The 24,251-nt window shown below is 38.4% G+C and overlaps 1 protein-coding gene across 1 annotated transcript in view; it reads right to left on the bottom strand.

Moving 5' to 3' along the window:
* Positions 1-202: 202 nt before the first annotated feature.
* Positions 203-24,251, bottom strand: part of LOC106090101 (uncharacterized) — a 339,431-nt gene continuing 315,382 nt past the window's right edge. Inside the window, exon 8 of the mRNA XM_059369225.1 lies at positions 203-578. Coding sequence (XP_059225208.1) covers positions 426-578 — 153 coding nt within the window. The 3' untranslated portion in view covers positions 203-425. The remainder of the gene's footprint in view (positions 579-24,251) is intronic.

Here is a 24,251-nt window from a genome sequence, read left to right as displayed (position 1 = left end):
AAATGTTGTCAGTTGATGTACCTTTTTTTTAGAACTTCCCCCTTTTTTCCGTAGAATTGTAGTGCCATTTTTTTGTACAAATAATTATTTTTATTTAATCAACAACACTAAGGGATTAAACTGTGTGACACATGTATGTTTGACAATATACATATGTATGTATGTGTGTAAGTGTTTGTAGTGTAAATAACATTCATACCTTGTGCATGGGAGTATGCGCGCCTTTTAACCCATGCTCATCACCCTCATCCTATGCTCTCGCGTGTGCGAGTTATGCCTTCAACATCCGTTTGACGACCACCGCCACCGCTATTTCCGCTTTATGTCACACAGAGTGTGGTAAATCCAAATGTATATGTGCGAGTATAAATGCCTATGTATGTGTGTATGTCGTGACTTCATGTGACTTTATAACTGCCAATCAATCATTGGGGGTCATCTGTAAAATTCACATACGCCACTTTATGCTGCGCTAATAGAGTCATCGTCGTCACCGTCGTCGTCGTTCTCCTCCTCTCTGAGTAGACCCATCCACAGTGCAGTGAAGTAGTTGTAGTAGTAGTAGTAGTAGTGTTGATCTGTAATGGAAATTAAAATGTCATTAAAGCATTTGCGGTATTAAAAATTAAATTTTATTATGATGAAAAACATTTAACAGCTTGCAATGTGTCAGTAAATGAGAAATTAAAGTCTTTAAGAGGAAAATAAATGTTCACAAGGTTTTGTTTTAAAAGAAATGGAATTTTTCATAAAAATTTAAGTTTTAAGAAATTTTCTAGGAAAATGAAGTTTAAAATAAACTAAAATTTTCTAGAAAAAGAAACATCCAATTCGAGGTAATCTGAGAAGAAATTTTCTAGGAAAATGAAGTTTAAAATAAACTAAAATTTCCTAAAAAGAAACATCCAATTCAAAGCAATCTGAGAAGCCAATCTTTTTTGAGAAGAAATACTTTACTGTAGAAAAGAAAAGAGAAGCAAACCTTTTCTGTAGAAAAGTTTGAGAAGCATAACTTTTCTATAGAAAAGTTTGAGAAGCAAAGTTAGAAAAGTTTGAGAAGCAAACCTTTTCTATAGAAAAGTTTGAGAAGCAAACCTTTTCTATAGAAAAGTTTGAGAAGCAAACCTTTTCTATAAAAAAGTTTGAGAAGCAAACCTTTTCTATAGAAAAGTTTGAGAAGCAAACCTTTTCTATAGAAAAGTTTGAGAAGCAAACCTTTTCTATAGAAAAGTTTGAGAAGCAAAGTTAGAAAAGTTTGAGAAGCAAACCTTTTCTATAGAAAAGTTTGAGAAGCAAACCTTTTCTATAGAAAAGTTTGAGAAGCAAACCTTTTCTATAAAAAAGTTTGAGAAGCAAACCTTTTCTATAGAAAAGTTTGAGAAGCAAACCTTTTCTATAGAAAAGTTTGAGAAGCAAACCTTTTCTATAGAAAAGTTTGAGAAGCAAACCTTTTCTATAGAAAAGTTTGAGAAGCAAAGTTAGAAAAGTTTGAGAAGCAAACCTTTTCTATAGAAAAGTTTGAGAAGCAAACCTTTTCTATAGAAAAGTTTGAGAAGCAAACCTTTTCTATAAAAAAGTTTGAGAAGCAAACCTTTTCTATAGAAAAGTTTGAGAAGCAAACCTTTTCTATAGAAAAGTTTGAGAAGCAAACCTTTTCTATAGAAAAGTTTGAGAAGCAAACCTTTTCTATAGAAAAGTTTGAGAAGCAAACCTTTTCTATAGAAAAGTTTGAGAAGCAAACCTTTTCTATAGAAAAGTTTGAGAAGCAAACCTTTTCTATAGAAAAGTTTGAGAAGCAAACCTTTTCTATAGAAAAGTTTGAGAAGCAAACCTTTTCTATAGAAAAGTTTGAGGAGCAAACCTTTTTCTATAGAAAAGTTTGAGAAGCAAACCTTTTCTATAGAAAAGTTTGAGAAGCAAACCTTTTCTATAGAAAAGTTTGAGAAGCAAACCTTTTCTATAGAAAAGTTTGAGAAGCAAACCTTTTCTATAGAAAAGTTTGAGAAGCAAACCTTTTCTATAGAAAAGTTTGAGAAGCAAACCTTTTCTATAGAAAAGTTTGAGAAGCAAACCTTTTCTATAGAAAAGTTTGAGAAGCAAACCTTTTCTATAGAAAAGTTTGAGAAGCAAACCTTTTCTATAGAAAAGTTTGAGAAGCAAACCTTTTCTATAGAAAAGTTTGAGAAGCAAACCTTTTCTATAGAAAAGTTTGAGAAGCAAACCTTTTCTATAGAAAAGTTTGAGAAGCAAACCTTTTCTATAGAAAAGTTTGAGAAGCAAACCTTTTCTATAGAAAAGTTTGAGAAGCAAACCTTTTCTATGGAAAAGTTTGAGAAGCAAACCTTTTCTATAGAAAAGTTTGAGAAGCAAACCTTTTCTATAGAAAAGTTTGAGAAGCAAACCTTTTCTATAGAAAAGTTTGAGAAGCAAACCTTTTCTATAGAAAAGTTTGAGAAGCAAACCTTTTCTATAGAAAAGTTTGAGAAGCAAACCTTTTCTTTAGAAAAGTTTGAGAAGCAAACCTTTTCTATAGAAAAGTTTGAGAACCAAACCTTTTTCTATAGAAAAGTTTGAGAAGCAAACCTTTTTCTATAGAAAAGTTTGAGAAGCAAACCTTTTTCTATAGAAAAGTTTGAGAAGCAAACCTTTTCTATAGAAAAGTTTGAGAAGCAAACCTTTTCTATAGAAAAGTTTGAGAAGCAAACCTTTTCTATAGAAAAGTTTGAGAAGCAAACCTTTTCTATAGAAAAGTTTGAGAAGCAAACCTTTTCTATAGAAAAGTTTGAGAAGCAAACCTTTTCTATAGAAAAGTTTGAGAAGCAAACCTTTTCTATAGAAAAGTTTGAGAAGCAAACCTTTTCTATAGAAAAGTTTGAGAAGCAAACCTTTTCTATAGAAAAGTTTGAGAAGCAAACCTTTTCTATAGAAAAGTTTGAGAAGCAAACCTTTTCTATAGAAAAGTTTGAGAAGCAAACCTTTTCTATAGAAAAGTTTGAGAAGCAAACCTTTTCTATAGAAAAGTTTGAGAAGCAAACCTTTTTTATAGAAAAGTTTGAGAAGCAACTCTTTTCTATAGAAAAGTTTGAGAAGCAAACCTTTAATTTTTGCGCCCTCTAGAGGCTCAAGAATTCAAGATCCCAGATCGGTTTTTATGGCAGCTATATCAGGTTATGAACCGTTTTGAACCATATTTAACACAGTTATTGGAAATGATACCAAAACACTACGTACAAAATTCCAGTCAAATCGGAGGAGAATTACGCCCTCTACAGGCTCAAGAAGTCAAGATCCCATATCGGTTTATATGGCAGCTATATCAGGTTATGTACCGATTTGCATCATACTTAGCACAGTTATTGGAAGTCAAAACAAAACACCTCATGCTAAATTTCAGCCAAATCGGAAAGGAATTGCGCCCTCTATAGGCTCAAGAAGTCAAGATCCAACATCGGTTTATATGACAGCTATACCAGATAATGAACCGATTTGAACCATACTTAACACAGTTATTGGAAGTGACACACCAAAACACTATGTACAAAATTTCAGTCCAATCGGAGGAGAATTACGCCCTCTAGAGGCTCAAGAAGTCAAGACCAAAGATCGGTTTATATGGCAGCTATATCAAAAAATATACCGATTTGAGCCATACTTAACACAGTTGTTGGAAGTGACACATCAAAACACTATGTGCAAAAATTCAGTCAAATCGAAGGAGAATTACGCCCTCTAGAGGCTCAAGAAGTCAAGACCCAGATCGCTTTATATGGCAGCCATATCAAAACATAGACCGATTTGGCCCGTTTACAATCCCAACCGACCTACACTAATAAGAAGTATTTGTGCAAAACTTCAAGCGGCTACCTTTACTCCTTCGAAAGTTAGAGTGCTATCGACAGACAGACAGGCGGACGGACAGACGGGAATTTGAGACAGTGAGTTCAGTTATGCTCTTCGACGTCCTTCTTCAATTTGGGCGAGATCGGTCCAGATTTGAATATAGCTGCCATATAGACCGATCTATCAAGCCACATTTATTATCCGATTTTGCTGAAATTTGGGACTGTGGGTTGGCTTAGGCCCTTCGAAATCTTTCTTAAATTTGGCCTTGATCGGATCAGATTTGGATATAGCTGCCATATAGACCGATCCGCCGATTTAGGGTCTTAGGCCCATAAAATCCACATTTATTATCCGATTTTGCTGAAATTTGGTACAGTGAGTTGTCTTAGTCCCCTCAACATCTTTCTTCAATTTGGCCCTGATCGGATCAGATTTGAATATAACTGATACATAGACCGATCTCTCGATTTAAGGTTTTGGGCTCATAAAATGCGTATTTATTGTCCGATTTCGCCGAAATTTGGGACAGTGAGTTAAGTTAAGCCCCTTGATATACTTCTGCAATATGTCACAGATCGGTCCAGATTTGGATATAGCTGCCATATAGACCGATATCTCGATTTAGGGTCTTGGGCCCAAAAAAGCCACATTTATTATCCGATTTTGCTGAAATATGGGACAGTGAGTTGTCTTAGGCTATATCCAAATCTGTGACACATATCGGTCTAGATTTGGATATAGCTGCCATATAAACCGATCTCTCGATTTAAGATTTTGGACCCATAAAAAGGCGAATTTACCGTCCGATTTCGACGAAATTTGGGACAGTGAGTTGTCTTAGACCCTTCGACATCTTTCTTCTTTCTTCTTTGGCCACGATCAGATCAGATTTGGATATAGGTGCTTTATAGACCCTTCTCTCGATTTAAGGCTTTGGGCCCATTGAAGGCGCATTTATTATCCAATTTCACCGAAATTCGGAATAGTGAATTGCGATAGGCTCTTCAACTAATTTCTACAATTTGGCCCATGTGTGTTGTGTTAGGCCCTCCGACAGCCCTTTTTAATTTGGCACAGATCGGTTCAGATTGGGATATAGTTGCCATATAGACCGATCTCACGATTTATGGTTTTGGGCCAATAAAAGGCGCATTTATTGTCCGATTTCGCCGAAATTTGGAACAGAGAGTTATGTTAGGCCCTTCGACAGCCCAATTTCGCCCAGGTCGGTTCAGATTTGGATATAGCTGCCATATAGACTGATCTCTCGATTTAAAGTCCTGGCCCCAAACAAAGCACATTTATAATTCGATTTCACTGAAATTTGAGACAGTTACTTATGTTAGGCTTTTCGGCATTTGTGTCGTATATGGTTCAGATCGCTCTTTGTTTGGATATGGCTACCAAAAAGACGAACATTTTGTTCTCAACATTGAACAATGACTTGAACGTGTTAAAGCTCTCAATATTCGTGTCGAATTTCGTCCAAATTGGGCCATATTTTGATAAAGCTGCTATGAGGCCATAAATTATGCATTTTTCACGGGTTATGACGAAAGGTGATTTACATATATACCCGTGGTAGTGGGTATCCTATAACTTTTCCCCTATAACTTTTAACTGAAGAATCGGATTGAAAAACATGATACAGCATGAATCTGTATATAGGGTAAACATCAGTTTACAAAAGTCTTCGCAAATCACCAAATACTATACTTGTTTAATTTAACCACTGTCCTTTGGTATGAAGAAAAAAAAACTTGCAAGATTTTTTTTTACCTGGGCCACAGTAGAAATTGCAGCTGACACAAATATGTTATGCACATGCGGCCAACAAAATTAAATCCATGAATTCACATTCTTCCCATTCTGTTATCCATGGTGATGACGATTAAAGATCTCTGAAATGCAAGAAGCGCTAATAAAAAAACCGAACAAGCATTGCTCGGCATTTGCCTGACATTTTTCTGTTGGGCTGTTTTTCATTTTTTTCGTTCACAATTTGAGTGAATAAAAATTAAAATATGTCACATTCAATTGAAATGTTAATATATTCTCGGTATGATGTTTGCGCTCAATGTAAATTGTTCGTCCAGCAAGCAACAAGGAGGCAAACAGAGAGACTAACATGCCGAACGGCGGACATACAGACGGATAGTGAACATACGGTGAAACTTATACCCTGCGTTTTTTGCATTTTGATGAACAAATTCTTTTAGGTGAAATTTGTTTTCCACAAGTTGAGGACTTTTGGTAGCTGCATACACGGAGAAAAATAAAGGGGGGGAAAAACGTTGATCTACAAGTACGAGAGACTTCTTAGCCAAAAGACAAGTACCAGTTGGACTCTAAATAGCCTTGGATATACGAAAAGGAATAATATCGCTCTAGAACGACCTAAAGAGTCACCTTCATAGGATTACCAGTTCAATCCAAGTTCACCATCTTGCTTAGAAGCGAAGTATAATCCAAACATTCTTCCGACTTATGGTTCACCACGTTGTCTTGCCATTGTAAGGCTGGGGCCCCTGACATCCGTGGCATCAGATAAATGTTTTGGGCTAGACTTTATGGTCAAAAGACTTGAACCGCCAATAGCCCCAAACGAATAACCTATGAAAAGACAGAAAATCGCCCTAGGCCGACCTATGCAGTAACCTATACATGGGGTGTTACCGTTGGACAACAAATGTAAGAATTTCCGACCTTTTAAGATCAAATGACTTTTTGTGCAACCCTTTGAAATTTAGCTAAACTGATTTCCCAGCAATTCCTGACACCCGTGTAAGCAGATAAAAGTGTTTGGCAAAAAAAAAGTTTTCGGTCAAAAGACCCCAACAGTTTGACCCTTGGTACCAGGTTAAAGTCGTCGAAATGACCAAACGCCAGCATTGGAAGTTCGCTCAAAAATGAACATACCCAACAGAACAATGGACAACACCCAAAAACATTAACAGGGTATGGCGAAAAACAACAAAAGTACAAAGCAGCGCAAAAGTACTAGACAAGGCAGGTCCTTGGCAGCCATGCTCTAAGCTGTCTCAGATTATTCGGTCAAGCCAGCACCAAATATTTCTCCTGAAAAAGTGAACAACCTTGCAGCAGTTCTAATGGCTACAAAGACCAAACTCAAATCCCACATCATTCCACTAATCACCTTCTTCTAAGTCTAATGTCTACATCAGGGACGTAACCAGGATTTTATTTTGGGGGGGTCTCCTTATTATAGCTACTAAACAATAATAAGTACGTAGACGTAGTGGAATAACATTCGAATTGGGGGGGCTTTAGGGCTACCGAGCCCCACCCCACCCCCCTGGCTACGTCCCTGGTCTACATATCAAATCATTCTGTCATTACTTGTTATAGTTCTCTCACATTCATACGGATCAGTCTAGGTCAGGTCCAGGTAGGGTAAGAACGGGTAAGGTGAGGTATGTTTAGAGTAGCAGTCCATACTGTGATACCATAGTGGCTTCATACCAAATCCCCTGGGGGAAATCGACCCCGCTTTGGTAATCTGATTCCGCTGCCAGCTTGGATAACGTGACGCTCAAAGTCTAAGCAAAGTCGCATCACGAATAAATTCCTTAGGACCATTTGCGCTGTCCGTTCATTTTATTTTCCATCTATCACCAAGAGGTTTTAATAGAAACGTCTTTTGCCGCCGAACAACTTCTTCCGCAAGCTGGTAAGCAGTAAGGCTATCATCACACACTAATGGAATTCACTTTTCGCCCCATACAGAAGAGCCATGTGACTCAGGAGCAGATGTAGCGAGGATGCGTCAAATAAAACCAGCATCCATTTCTACAAAGGAAGGCACGTAAATACGCCATCATAGCCACCTTCCTACAAGAGAGGATCTTTTGATCGTTCCGTTTCGAACACATCGAAATATTGTTTTGAGACATATTCATATTCTTGATCGTCTTGACTCAGAATGAGCAGATTTAGCCATGGCCGCCTGTCTGTCTGTCGAAAGCACGCTAACTTTCGAAGGAGTAAAGCTAGACGCTTGAAATTTGACTTTCTTTTAGTGTAGGTCGGTTTGAAGAAGAAAAATGGTCGGTCGGTTTGAAGAAAAAGAATTCAGAATGGGCCATTGCGGTCCATATTTTGATATATTGTAGCTGCCATATAAGCCGATCCCGGATCTTGACTACTTGAGCCTCTAGAGGTCTCAAATCTTATACGGTTTGGCTGAAATTTAGCTTGAAGTGTTCTACTCCGACTTTTAATAACTGTGCCAAGAATCGCCTCATAACCTGATTTGCTGCCGTCCAAACCGATCACGGATCTTGAATTCTTGAGCTTCTAGAGGGCGCTTTTCTTCACCGACTTGGCTGAAATTTTGCATGAGTAATTTTGCTTTGACTGTGAATAGCTGTACCAAGAATGGTCTAAATCGGCTCTTAATCTGATATGGCTGCCATACAAACAGATCTCGGATGTTGACTTTTCGAGCCTCTAGAGGGCGCAATTCTTGAAATTTTGCTCAGGTTGTTTTGGTTTTGATATCCAATAACTGTGTGAGGTATGATTTAAATCTGTTTATAACCTGATATAGGTGCCTGAATGGAGGCCACCGTAGCGCAGTGGTTAGCATGTCTGCCTATGACGCTGAACGCTTGGGTTCGAATCCTGGCGAGACCATCACCGGTGAGGTACTATGCCATGTAAAACTTCTCTCCAAAGAGGTGTCGCACTGCGGCACGCCGTTCGGACACGGCTATAAAAAGGAGGCCCCTTATCATTGAGCTTAAACTTGAATCGGACTGAACTCTTTGATAAGTGAGAAGTTTGCCCCTGTTCTTTAGAGGAATATTCATGGGCAAAAAGTCCCATCGAAAGACCAAGTGAAGAAAGGCATTCGAAACTGGGTGTCAGAGATTGAAAAAGTGCCAAAAAAGATCGAGGCGCTTGGAAATTTATTCGACGTCGAACAAATTTTCTGTAATGGATACCTAGCTAGGTACTTGACATATTGCACAAGTAGTTCTTTGGTCGGTTGGGATTGTAAATGGGCCAAATCATGAATCTTGGCCCATTGAGCCCTTGAGAGGGAGGGAGTAGTAATTATCGAAATTTTGGCTGAAAATTTTGCCCTGGTGTTTTGTTACGATTCCCAACATCCATGCCTCGTACGAGAGAAGCCACCGTGGCAAAGAGGTTGGCATGTTCGCCTATCAAGCTGAACGCCTGGGTTCGAATCCTGGCGAGACCATCATAAATTCATCAGCTGTGGTTTTCCCCCCCTAATGCTGGCGACATTTGTGAGGTACTATGCCATGTAAAAACTTCTCCTAAAAAATGGTGTCACACTGCGGCACCTCGTTTTAGACTCTGCTATAAAAAGGAGGCCCCTTATCATTGAGCTTAAAACTTTAATCGGACTGCACTCATTGAAATGTGAGAAGTTTGCCACAGTTCCTTAATGGAATTTTCAAATGTTCCTTAATGGAATTTTAATGGGAAAATTTGCATTTGGAAGCTAAGTACGATTGAAATCTGTCCATGACTTCAACATATAGCTCCCCTATAAACCGATTTTCCAATTTCAGGTATTCCACCTCTTGCTAAAATGTTGGTCGTAATGTTTTTTATGACTTTCAGGATCCACCCAAAGTTTGATCCTAATCATAGCCTGATATAGCTCCCATTTACATTTATTTTCAGATTTAACTGCTTTAGCCTCTAGAGGGCGCAATTATTTTTACATTTCTTATGTCTCTAGAATAAAAAATTATCATCCGATTTGAATGAAATTTGAGCCAAGATGTTTGTTATGACTTTCAACACCCATACCAAGTATGATACAAATGGGTTCATAATCTGATATAGCTCTCGTGTAATAGCCATCCAACGAATTGGCCTCTAGAGGGCGTAATTTTTAAACGATTTGAGGGAAATTTCGCACTTGGTATTTTGTTATGACCTCAAACAGCAATGATAATAAGGGTAGATATCAGTCGACAACTTAAGATAGCTGCTATATAAACCGATTTTTTTATAACCTTCACCTTAGGATGGGGGTATACTAATTTCGTCATTCTGTTTGTAACACCTCGAAATATGCGTCTAAGACCCCATAAAGTAAATATAACTTTTAAAGGAGTAAAGCTAGCCGTTTGAAATTTTGCACAAATATTTCTTATTGATGTAGATCGGTTGGGATTGTAAATGGGCCAAATCGGTCCATGTTTTGATATAGCTGCCATATAAACCGATCTTGGGTCTTGACTTCTTGAGCCTCTAGAGGGCGCAATTCTCATACAATTTGACTGGAATTTTGCACATAGTGTTTTGATATCTCTTCCAACAATTGTGCGAAGTATGGTTCAAATCGGTTCATGACCTGATATAGCTGCCATATAAACCGATCTTGGGTCTTGATTTCTTCAGCCTCTAGAGGGCGCAATTCTCATCCAATTTGACTGAAATTTTGCACATAGTGTTTTGATATCACTTTCAATAACTGTGCGAAGTATGGTTCAAATCGGTTCATAACCTGATATAGCTGCCATATAAACCGATCTTGGGTCTTGACTTCTTGAGCCTCTAGAGGGCGCAATTCTCGCCCGATTTGTCTAAAATTTTGCACGACGTGTTTTGTTATGATATCCAACAACTGTGCGAAGTATGGTTCAAATCGGTACATAACCTGATATAGCTGCCATATAAACCGATCTTGGGTCTTGACTTCTTGAGCCTCTAGAGGACGCAATTATCATCCAATTTGACTGAAATTTTGAACATAGTATTTTGATATCACTTTCAAAAACTGTGCGAAGTATGGTTCAAATCGGTTCATAACCTGATATAGCTGCCATATAAACCGATCTTGGGTCTTGACTTCTTGAGCCTCTTGGGAGCGCAATTCTCATCCGATTTGGCACAAATTTTGTACAACGGCTTCTCCCATGGCCTTCAACATACATGTGCAATATGGTCTGAATCGATCTATAGCTTGACACAGCTCCCATATAACCCGCTCTACCGATTTTGCTTCTTGAGCCCCGAATCGGACTATAACTTGATATAGCTCCTCCTCCTCCTCCTCATTCGTGTATATTCATTATTCTTTGTTTGCCTAAAAAGAGATACTGCGCAAAGAACTCGACAGATGCGATCCATGGTGGAAGGTATATAAGATTCGGCCCGGCCAAACTTGGCACGCTCTTACTTGTTTTTAATTGAAAAAGTCATTCCAAGTAAATGGAGGTTATATTAGGTTGCCCAAAAAGTAATTGCGGATTTTTTAAGATTTGGCTCTGCCCAATGTAAAACGCTTTTAGTTATAACCAATTTTTTTGGTGTTATATTTCTCATCACAAAACTTAATTTTCTCTCAGTGTATAAACAGATTATTTTTTTGTATTTACCATATACAACAGCGATTCACATAGGACATTCCCATCGCTTAACTTTGGCAGGACTAGAAATTCAAAGTGACTTTTATATTTAGGAAAAGTTAAGTTTTCAGTTTTATGATTCTAAATGCCAACACAGAGCAGCAGCAGCAGCAGCAGCAGCAGCATAACATACTGTAGCTGAAGAAGAATATGCAGGTTTTAAGCATAGTTTTAAAGTATTTTTGTAATACTTTGTCGTGTTTGTTTTTTTTTTCATTTTGTTAACTTTGCATTTTTTCCATTCGTTGTCGTTTGTGATTGCGTTCGCGTTCGTTTGTCTATGATGGGATTTACATTTCATACTAAAAGTTAAAATATGTACATATATAAGGAAAAATGGTTCACCAAATTCTGTTGTTGTTGTTGTTGTTGTCGTTTCTCTGAAGCTTTGTCTTCTTGGAAACCCAGCCAAACGTTAGAATACCATCAAGCTTTTGTTTTAATTTTTTATTGTGATTTTGTTTTTTGTTTTTTTTTTTTTATTTTTATACACTTCATTTGGTTGTCATTTGAAGCTCAAAGCGTTGACATATGATCCTCTTTAATAATTTACATATTCTGTGTGTGTTGGTATTTTGTTTCTTTATAATTTTTTCCTTGCCACCACAGCCTTTGTTGTTGTTATGGACTGATCAAAATTCAAAAGCCTCTGCCTCAGCCAGTCACAAAGTCCTATGAAAAATGTGTGGTGCTTCCCTATTCGCTATTCGGGTGTTAAATAATCATCAAATGAATTATTCCATAGCATTGCACTGTGTTGTATAGATAGACTGACAGACAGACAGACCGACAGCTACAACTTAGCAACCATTCAAATGTAAATATTCGTATTCAAATGTAACGTTTTTTTTTTTTTGCTGAATTTTTTGTGGTATGAGTCCCCCCCCCCAAAAAAAAATTCTCCAACTACAACTTTTATTCATTTTATTTGCAAACGAAAAAAAAATTCTTTATGATTATCATGAATAATTTCAAATTTCAAAAATATTCATATCTTCTGTAAGATTTTGTTGGCTTGCTCTTTCATTTATTTCATTGAGGCCTTTTGTGATTTATGTGCTTTGTCAAAGTTTGCCCCAGATTTGGCCCTACATGCTCTTGTACAAAAACATGTCAAACTTAGATTGCCGAAAATTTATTAATTGAAAAACAAGTAAAAACGCGTTAAGTTCGGCCGGGCTGAATCTTATATACCCTCCACCATGGATAGCATTTGTCGAGTTCTCTTTCCGGTATCTCTTCATAGCCAAAAAAAGGATAAAAGAAAAGATTTGCCTCCCCCTATTAGAGCGATATCAAGATATGGTCCGGTTTGGACCACAATTAAATTATATGTTGGAGACCTGTGTAAAATGTCAGCCAATTCGAATGAGAATTGCGCCCTCTAGAGGCTCAAGAAGTTAAATAGAGAGATCGGTTTATAAGAGAGCTGTATCAGGCTATAGGCCGATTCAGACCATGTTAAAAACACGTATATTGATGGTCATGAGAGAATCCGTCGTACAAAATTTCAGGCAAATCGGATAATAATTGCGACCTCTAAAGGCTCAAGAAGTCAAGACCCAAGATCGGTTTATATGGTAGCTATATTAGGTTATGAACCGATTTGAACCTTATCCAGCACAGTTGTTGAAAGTCATAATAAAATACGTAATGCACAATTTCACCCAAATTGGATAGGAATAGCGCCCTCTAGAGGCTGAAGAATTCAAGACCCAAGATCGGTTTATATGGCAGCTATGTCGGGTTATGGACCCATTTGAACCATACTCGGCACAGCTGTTGAAAGTCATAACAAAATACTTCGTGCAAAATTTCATTCAAATCGAATAAGAATAGCGCCCTCTAGTGGCTCAAGAAGTCAAGACCCAAGATCGGTTTATATGGCAGCTATATCAGGTTATGGACCGATTTGAACTATATTTGGCACAGTTGTAGAAAATCATAACAAAGTACTTCGTGCAAAATTTCATTGAAATCGGATAAGAATTGCCCTCTAGAGGCTCAAGAAGTCAAGACCCAAGATCGGTTTATATGGCAGCTGTATTAGGTTATGGACCGATTTGAACCATACTTGGCACAGTCGTTGAAAATCATAACAAAATACTTCGTGCAAAATTTCATTCAAATCGAATAAGAATAGCGCCCTCTAGTGGATCAAGAAGTCAAGACCCAAGATCGGTTTATATGACAGCTATATCAGGTTATGAACCGATCTGAACCATAGTTGGCACAGTTGTTGGATATCATAATAAAACACGTCGTGCAAAATTTCATTCTAATCGGATAAGAATTGCGTCCTCTAGAGGCTCAAGAAGTCAAGACCCAAGATCGGTTTATATGACAGCTATATCAGGTTATGAATCGATCTGAACCATAGTTGGCACAGTTGTTGGATATCATAATAAAACACGTCGTGCAAAATTTCATACCAATCGGATAATAATTGCGCCCTCTAGAGGCTGAAGAATCAAGACCCAAGATCGGTTTATAGGGCAGCTATATCAGGTTATCGACCGATTTGATCCACACTTGGCACAGCTATTGGATATCATAACAAAATACTTCATGCAAAATTTCAGCCAAATCGGATAAGAATTGCGCCCTCTAGAGGCTCAAGAAATCAAGACCCAAGATCGGATTATATGGCAGCTATATCAGGTTATTGACCGATTTGAACCATACTTAGCACAGTTGTTGGATATCACGTCGTGCAAAATTTCATATCAATCGGTTAAGAATTGCCCCCTCTAGAGGCTGAAGAAGTCAAGACCCAAGATCGGTTTATAGGGAAGCTATATCAAAACATGGACCGATATGGCCCATTTGGTGTTACAAACAGAATGACCAAATTAGTACACCCCCATCCTATGGTGGAGCGTATAAAACTTTCAGCCAACTCGAATAAGAAATGCCTCCTCTAGAGGTTTAAAAAGTCTAATCGGGATTTTATACTGGGTTTACATGGGAGCTATATCAGCTTATGAACCGATTTAGACCATACTTGCACAGTTGTTGCTAGACAAAACAAAACACTTTACCCTAAATTTCAGCCAATTTGGATGAGAATTGAGATGAGAATCTAGAGGTCAAGATATAAGATCGGTTTATAGGGCAGCTATATCAAAACATGGACCGATATAGCCCATTTACAATCCTAACTAATTTCAAGTGCCTAGCGTTATTTCATCGAAGCTTAGCGTGATTTCGACAGTCGGACGGACGGATGGGCATTGCTAAATCAATTTAGAATGTCAAGACGATCAAGAATATATTGGGTTGCCCAAAAAGTAATTGCGGATTTTGTAAAAGAAAGTAAATTCATTTTTAATAAAACTTAGAATGAGCTTTAATCAAATATACTTTTTTTACACTTTTTTTTAAAGCCATCTAAAAGTAACAGCTGATAACTGACAGAAGAAAGAATGCAATTACAGAGTCACAAGCTGTGAAAAAATTTGTCAACGCCGACTATATGAAAAATCCGCAATTACTTTTTGGGCAACCCAATATATGTATACTCGGTCGGATCTCAGATCAATGTGTTACAATGATGTATTGCAATCGAAATGACGAGTATACCTTCATCCTATGGTGGAGGGTATAAAACATAAAATAAAGTTTAAAGTGAGTGTAATGTATTCCGAAAAAGTCATGCCTTCTGTTGTGGACATCGGTCCGGCATGGGATAGTGTATTATAAGTCCGGCACGGGATAGCTGTGAGCACCAACCAGGCTGGAACATTGAGGTCCAGTCTGTGTGGTGTTCATAGCTATCACGAGAAGCTTAGCTGCCAGCTAACGGGTGCGATCACATGTTGCGGATAGTGGAATGCTTCATACGGAGTAGCTGCAACAGCAGTCGGGGACAATCAGCAGTATCTAGCGGAGTGTCTCAGTGAAAGGCCGGGCGGCACCGGTTCTTGCACAAATACTGAGTGCCTATGATGCTCGATGTCATAAGGCGAGTTATTGAGGCCTTTATATAAACAATGCAAATTTTCAAATTTTGCCCATGAACATGAACAGGGTCAAACTTCTCACATATCAATGAGTGCAGTCTGATTCAAATTTAAGCTCAATGATAAAGGGCCTCCTTTTTACAGCCTAGTCCGAAAGGCGTGCCACAATGCGACACCTCTATGGAGAGAAGTTTTTACATGGCGTAGTACCTCACGAATGTTGCCAGCATTGGGAGGGGCAAATTGCCGCTGAACATTTTTTTGATGGTCTCGTCAGGATTTAAACCCAGGCATCCAGAGTCATAGGCGGACATGTTAACCTCTGCGCTACGTTGGCCTCCGTCTTTAATATGGGGTAGACGGAGGCCAACGTAGCGCAGAGGTTAGTATGTTCTTCTATGACGCTGGATGCCTGGGTTCAAATCCTGGCGAGACCATCAGAAAAAATTTTCAGTGGTAATTTGCCCCTCCCAATGCTGGCAACATTCGTGAGGACGTTTTTAAATAGTTTCTCGTCCTTAATATTACTATTAACCAAATGCCATACCTTTCGCGTTTTTTGCGTTGCAAACTAAAACTTTTCAGTTGTGTGATTGCTAAATGAAAATATTCACCACTTTGTGGCAAGGTATACCTATGTCTCTATCGCTTCTATTCATTCCTATCAGCTAAAAACGGTTGGCTCAAACAGTTTTGTTGGTTATTACCATTATTATTATTTTGGTTATTATTTTTATCTAAACAACAACATTTGAATTGATGCCAAAAGTTGCCATCGCCATTCATTTCACAAATGTGTATTGTTTTCCAAATGCATACCAATCATCTAACCATTGAATTGTTATGGCTTAAAAGCCATCTAACCTAAATTTTCTAAAGAATATTGGAAAGGAAATGAAAATTTTACTTTGATGTGAAATGATTATAAATGGATGGGTTTATTACGAACTAGGGCATTTGGTGGTAAATAGCAAGGGGAAGGAAAATAAGTGACGATTTTGGTACAATTCTAATGGCAGGAAGAGAATCTTTTCTAAGTCTATGGAAAATTTTTCATTGACATTTTGTAATGATTGTGATTTTTCTATAAAGTTGGGATTTTTCTTGTGAGAAGTGATTTTCCTTAGGCTCACGAATACGCAACTAGTCCATATAGTCCCGATTGCGATGAATATCCACTAAAGGAAGGACACCGTATCGCAGAGGTTAGCGTGTGCACCTGCGGTGGTTATTCCCTTCTAATGCTGCACTGTGGTCGCTGCCATTGGCCAAATTTCAAAAAATTAAAGTCCAATATTTAATGTTAAGTTGCTGTATAGGTTATTCAAAATTTGTGTTTTTTTGTATGTTTTGTAATGTTATCTCACCATTATAATTGAGTTTCAAGAAGTTGTTTTTGATATGTTCCCTCTGGAATTCCCCTTTGATATTTCACACCTATGTCAATGGAGGTCTTAAGATGCTAGATGCAAAACATTAGCTGGAAGTCTCTGCAACTTTTGAAGTTATAATCAAAATACTAGAGAAACCTCCAGGTTTGTTGTCAGTTTTCTATTTAAACCATACACCAACACTGTGGTACAGGGTATTATAAGTTTGAGCATTTGTTTGCAACGCTAAGAAGGAGACGAGGTAGACCAATTGATAAGTGTAACGATCGGCTTAGAATCAGTTCCTGATATGATTTAGCTATGTCCGTATGTCCGTCGTTCCGTCTGTCCATGTATTCTTGTAATCAAGGTAGAGTTTCCATTTGTTGTCCGACTGTCACAAAATTATGCACAAGTATTTTTTTTGTTCCAAGGATGAACGCTATTGATTTTGAAAAAATTCGGTCCAGAATTAGATAAAGCTCCCGTATATATCTTTAAACCGATATGGACTTTGAAGGCTGTAGAAGCCAATATTTTGTTCCGATCTTTACAAAATTTTACATGAGATGTTTTTTTTTTTGACGTCTCAATGTGTGTGCAGAATTTCATAAAAATTGGTTCAGATTTAGATATAGCTCCCATATATATCTTCCATCCGATATGGCCTTTGAAGGCTATAGAAGCCACAATTTTGGTCCGATCTTTACAAAATTTTGCATGAAATGTTTTTTTTGAAGTCTCAATATGTGTGCAGAAGTTCATAAAAATCGGTTCAGATTTAAATATAGCTCCCATATATATCTTCCATCCGATATGGCCTTTGAAGGCTATAGACACCACAATTTTGGTCCGATCTATATAAATTCAGCATGAGATGTTTTTTTTTTGACGTTACAATATGTGAGCAAAATTTAATAAACATCGGTTCAGATTTAGATATAGCTTCCATATATACATTCTACCCGATATGGCCTTTTAAGCCTTAAAACCACAATTTTAGTACCATTTTTACAAAATTTTGCATGAGGTTTTTTATTTGACGCTGCAATATGTGAGCAAAATTTCTAAAAAATGGGTCCAGATTTAGATATAGCTCCCATATATATCTTTCATCCGATATGGCCTATCAAGGCCCTAGAAGCCACAATTTGTGTCCCATCTTTGCAAAATTTTGCATATGATGTTTTATTTTCAAAGTCGGTCCAGATTTAGATATAGCACCGACAATATATCTGTCATCCGATATGGCCCTTTAAGTCTATAGTAGCCACAATATAGGTCCTATCGTAAGAAAACTTACATTTTTAAAAAAAACTTACAATTTTGCACAAATAGCTATAGGCTGCTGCAAGTAGCTGCCATATAAACCGATCTTGGGTCTTGACTTCTAGAGCTTCTAGAGGGCGCAATTCTTATCCGATTTGACTGAAATTTGGAACTCATCAATTTGGTGTAACATCCAACAACTGTGCTAAGTATGGTCTAAAACAGTACATAACCTGATATAGCAGCCATATAAACCGATTTTGGGTCTTGACTTCTTGAGCTTCTAGAGGGCGCAATTCTTATCCGATTTGGCAGAAATTTGGGACTCATCAATTTGGTGTAACATCCAACAACTGTGCTAAGTATGGTCTAAATCAGTCCATAACCTGATATAGCTGCCATATAAACCTATTTTGGGTCTGGACTTCTAGAGCTTCTAGAGGGCGCAATTCTTATCCGATTTGGCCCATTTTTGCATTTTGCACATATCGTTTTGGTATGACATCCAACAACTGTGTGAAGTATGGTCTAAATTATTCTTTATCCTGACATAGCCGCGATATAAACCTATCACCCGATTAGACTTCTTGAGCCTCTAGAGGGCGCAATTCTTATCCGATTAGACTTCTTTAACCTCTAGAGGGCGCTATTCTTATATAATTTGGCTAAAATTGTGCACGAAGTGTCTTGTTATGACTTCCAACAACTGTGCCAAGTACAGTCTAAATCGGTCTATAACCTCATATAGCTCCCATATAAACCGATCTCCCGATTTAACTTCTTGAGCCTTTACAAGCCGCCCTCTTTGTCCGATTTGGGTGAAATTTTGCACTTGGTGTTCTGTTATGACTTTCAACAACTGTGCCAAGTTCGGTCCAAATCGGTATATAACCTGACATAGCTGCCATATAATCCAAACTCCCAATTTGACTTTCTGGGCCTCTTGAAGGCGCAATTATCACTCTATTTGCCTGAAAATTTTGGAGGTGATATTTTTATATGACTTGTACAGCATGACAAATACAGTTCATATCGGTCAATAACTTGATATGGCTTATATTTATTTGAAAAAGTCATTCAAAGAACTTGACAAATGCGATCCATGGTGGAGGGTATATAAGATTCGTACCGGCTGGACTTAGCACGCTTTTTCTTGTTTAAGTTACTTTAATATTTCATTACCTTATTAAACTTTAATATTTTTTTTTTTGTAACTTGTCTCACTTTGCCTTTTAGCTACCCCCCTTTTTAAAACTATTGTGGTCTTAGTCTGTCTGTCTGTCTGCAAACACAGATGATGGGTTTTTAAAACAAATAAAATATTAAATGTGGGGTAAAGTAGGATTCTCCTATCAGTCCAAAAGCTTTGTAGGCTTCCATATATATGTAAGTACACATGTGTTGACTGTGTGTGTGGTTTTTGTGAGTATGCATCGATATATGCCATATATGCATGTGTTAGTTATCTGTATGCAAATTATGGCAGTCAGATTGTGTGCTAGGCGGGCTGTTGGCTTATGTTTTTTTTTTTCTACTCAATATTTGTTGTTTTTGTTTGTAAAACGTCATATAAGTAATTGAAAAAAATATGATATAGTTTAAACAATTCTTGGCGGTTTTTTTTTCGACTGTTTTGTGCATCGATGATTCTCTGAGGTAGCAAAACAAAAAAAAAAAACACACCATCAGAGATTGCAATGGATATGCAGTGTTGTGGCGTTAGGGGATTTCAAATCACAATGATCATGAAAGGCATGAGTACAGGGAAGCCGAAAGGGCAATGATAACTTTAGAGTTAAGAGAGTGATAGAGAAAAAAGACGGCAGCCTATAATGTGTGCTGATGCTGATGCTGCTGTTGCCAGTACTGATGATGATGTGGGTTCGTGGTTCTTTGGCTTATTTGTTTGGTCCATGGTGGCGTTGTTATAGCTGATGATTGCAGTTTTCTGTGTACTAAACTGTGGGCCTGAAAAATTACAACAAAAAAAAACTTTTGTGCCCACACAAACACACACAGAGAAAATTTAGCGGGAAAAAAAACACAAAGTGGGAATTCAATGATTGTGCATATCGAGGTTTTCATTTTGTGGTTACCATTATGGGACCAATTACACTATCAAAACAAAGGCAACAAAGCCAACCAGCCCGCCGCCATTCTGTCAGCCAGCCAACCAGCCAGCCAGCCATCCAGTCAGTCACTCATTCAGCCATGCAGCCACACAGCCATGATGAGATAATGCTGCCGCCATGGCCCCGTTCACATTAAAACCATCAGCAACAGAGAAAAAAGTCTAAAATATTTTAATAGTCCAGATCCCAGAGTAGTTATAGTAATAGTTGCTGCAAAACCATATCATGTTGGAAAACAATAACAACAACAACAACAAATATATGAAATCAACCAAGAGAAAAAATTTATAAAATGCAAAATCTCTCAACGAAAGACCCAGCAGCAGCAGCAACAGTCACCACAAAATGATAAATATTTAAATATATGTTTAAAGAAAAATATCATCGATATATGTAAGCAAAGACCAAGACCAACAATGTAGGAAAATTGTGGTAGTCAAAATTTAACGAAAAAAATTTCAGGCTATAAATATATAAACAAGTAAAAAAGTGCTAAGTTCGGCCGGGCCGAATCTTGGGAACCCACCACAGTGGTTGAAAATGATAACAGGACACAACATGAAAAATTTCAGCCAAATCGGACAAAAATTGAGGCTAGTAAGAGCTCAAGAAGTCAAATCGGGAGATCGGTTTATATGGCAGCTATAGCAGGTTATTGACTGATTTGGACCGTACTTGGCACAGTAGTTGGAAGTCATAACAGAACAACACATGCAAAATTTCAGCCGAATCGGACAAAAATTACGGCTTGTAAGGGCTCAAGAAGTCAAATCGAGAGATCGGTTTATATGGGAGCTATATCAGGTTATAGACCGATTTAGACCGAACTTGGCACAATCGTTGACAGTCATAACAGAACACCACATGCAAAATTTCAGCCAAATCGGACAAAAATTGCGGCTTGTAAGGGCTCAAGAAGTCATATCGGGAGATCGGTTTATATGGGAGCTATATCAGGTTATAGACCGATTTAGACCGAACTTAACACAATCGTTTAAAGTCATAACAGAACATTACATGCAAAGTTTTAGCCAAATCGGACAAAAATTGCGGCTTGTAAGGGCTCAAGAAGTCAAATCGGGAGATCGGTTTATATGGGAGCTATAACAGGTTATACACCGATTTGGACCGTACTTGGCACAGTTGTTGAAAGTCATAACAGAACACCACATGCAAAATTTTAGCCGAATCAGACAAAAATTGCGGCTTGTAAGAACTTAAGAAGTCATATCTGGAGATCGGTTTATATGGGAGCTATATCAGGTTGTAGACCGATTTGGACCAAACTTGGCACAATCGTTGACAGTCATAACAGAACACCACATACAAAATTTCAGCCGAATCAAACAAAAATTGCGGCTTCTAAGAGCTCAAGAAGTCAAATCGGGAGATCGGTTTATATGGGAGCTATAACAGGTTATACACCGATTTGGATCGTACTTGGTACAGTTGTTGAAAGTTATAACAGAACACCACACGCGAATTTTCAGCCGAATCGGACAAAAATTGCGGCTTGTAAGGGCTCAAGAAGTCAAATCGGGAGATCGGTTTATATGGGAGCTATATCAGGTTATAGACCGATTTAGACCGAACTTAACACAATCGTTGAAAGTCATAACAGAACACTACGTGCAAAATTTCAGACAAATCGGACAAAAATTGCGGCTTGTAAGGGCCCAAGAAGTCAAATCGGGAGATCGGTTTATATGGGAGCTATAGCAGGTTATAGACCGATTTGGACCGTACTTGGCACAGTAGTTGGAAGTTATAACAGAACACTACATGCGAAATTTCAGTCAAATCGGATAAAAATTGCGTCTTCCAGGAGCTCAAGAAGTCAAATCGGGAGATCGGTTTATATGGGAGCTATATCAGGTTATACACCGATTCGGACCGTACTTGGCACAGCTGGCGGAAGTCATAACAGAACATCACATGCAAAATTTCAGCCATATCGGACAACAATTGCGGCTTGTTAGGGCTCAAGAAGTCAAATCGGGAGATCGGATCATATGGGACCTATATCAGGTTATAGACCGATTTCAACCGTACTTGGCACAGTAGTTGGAAGTCATAACAGAACACCACATGCAAAATTTCAGCCTAATCGGATAACAATTGCGGCTACTAGTGGCTAATTATGTCAAATCGGGTGATCGGTTTATATGGGAGCTATAGCAGGTTATAGACCGATTTGAAACGTACTTGGCACAGTAGTTGGAAGTCATAACAGAACACCACACGAAAAATGTCAGCCGAATCGGACAAAAATTGCGGCTTGTGAGGGCTTAAGAAGTCAAATCGGGAGATCGGTTTAAATGGGAGCTATATCAGGTTATAGAGCGATTTAGACCGAACTTAATACAATCGTTAAAAGTCATAACAGAAGATTATGTGCAAAATTTCAGCCAAATCGGACAAAAATTGCGGCTTGTAAGGGCTCAAGAAGTCAAATCGAGAGATCGGTTTATATAAGAGCTATAGCAGGATATAGACAGTTTTAGACCGTACTTGGCACAGTTGTTGGAAGTCATAACAGAACACCACACGCGAAATTTCAGCCAAATCGGACAAAAATTGCGGCTTGTAAGGGCTCAAGAAGTCAAATCAGGAGATCGGTTTATATGGGAGCTATATCAGGTTATAGACCGATTCGGACCGTACTTGGCACAGTTGTTGGAAGTCATAACAGAACATTACATACAAAATTTCATCCAAATCGGACAAAAATTGCGGCTTGTAAGGGCTCAAGAAGTCAAATCGGAAGATCGGTTTATATGGGAGCTATATCAGGTTATAGACCGATTTGGACCGTACGTAGCACAGTAGTTGGAAGTCATAACAGAACAACACATGCAAAATTTCAGCCAAATCGGACAAAAATTTCGGCTTCCAGGGGCTCAAGAAGTCAAATCGGGAGATCGGTTTATATGGGAGCTATATCAGGTTATAGACCGATTTAGACCGAACTTGGCACAGTAGTTGGAAGTCATAACAGAACACCACATACAAAATTTCAGCTCAATTGGACAAAAATTGCGGCTTTTAAGAATTCAAGAAGTCAAATCGGGAGATCGGATCATATGGGAGCTATAGCAGGTTATAAACCGATTTCTACCGTACTTGGCACAGTAGTTGGAAGTGGTAACGGAACACTAAATGCAAATTTTCGGCCTAATCGGACAACAATTGCGGCTTCCAGGGGCTCAAGATGTAAAATCGGGAGATCGGTTTATATGGGAGCTATAGCAGGTTATAGACCGATATGGACCGTACTTGGCACAGTAGTTGGAAGTCATAACAAAACACCACATGCAAAATTTCAGCCATATCGGACAAAAATTGCGTCTTCCAGGGGCCCAAGAAGTCAAATCGAGAGATCGGTTTATATGGGACCTATATCAGGTTATAGAGCGATTTAGACCGTACTTGACACAGTAGTTGGAAGTCATAATAGAACATCACATGCAAAATTTCAGCCAAATCGGGCAAAAATTGCGGCTCGTAAGAACTCAAGAAGTCATATCGGGAGATCGGTTTATATGAGAGCTATATCAGGTTATAAACCGATTTCAACCGTACTTGACATGGCTATAAGACGCCAAAGCAGAACATCACATGCAAAATTTCAGCCCAATCGGATAACAATTGCGGCTACTAGTGGCTAATTATGTCAAATCGGGTGATCGGTTTATATGGGAGCTATACCCAAATCTGAACCGATAAGGTCCATTTGGAATCCCCAATGATTTACATCAATAAGATGTAAAAATGCAAAGTTTGCCCATGAACATTCCACTAAGGAACAGGGGCAAACTTCTCACCTATCAATGAGTGCAGTCCGATTCAAGTTTAAGCTCAATGATAAGGGGCCTCCTTTTTATAGCCGAGTTCGAACGGCGAGCCGCAGTGCGATACCTCTTCGGAGAGAAGTTTTACATGGCATATTACCTCATAAATGTTGCCAGCATTAGAGGGGAAAACCACCGCTGAGAATTTTTTGTGATGGTTTCGCCAGGATTCGAACCCAAACGTTCAGCATCATAGGCGGACATGCTAGCCTCTGCGCTACGGTGGCCAGCATTAGGAGGGTAAAACCACCGCTGAAAATTTTTTCTGATAGTCTCACCAGGATTCGAACCCAAGCGTTGAGCGTCATAGGTGGACATAATAACCTCTGCGCTACGGTGGCAGTGGTCGGATAACCTTCTCGATATAACCAGTTCTAGATCTTTGGAGTACACCCCAAAGCCCACCTGA

Source organism: Stomoxys calcitrans, chromosome 5 (assembly GCF_963082655.1).
Source record: "Stomoxys calcitrans chromosome 5, idStoCalc2.1, whole genome shotgun sequence".
Classification (NCBI taxonomy): Eukaryota; Metazoa; Arthropoda; class Insecta; order Diptera; family Muscidae; genus Stomoxys; species Stomoxys calcitrans.
This window is presented reverse-complemented; position numbering and strand designations above follow the sequence as displayed.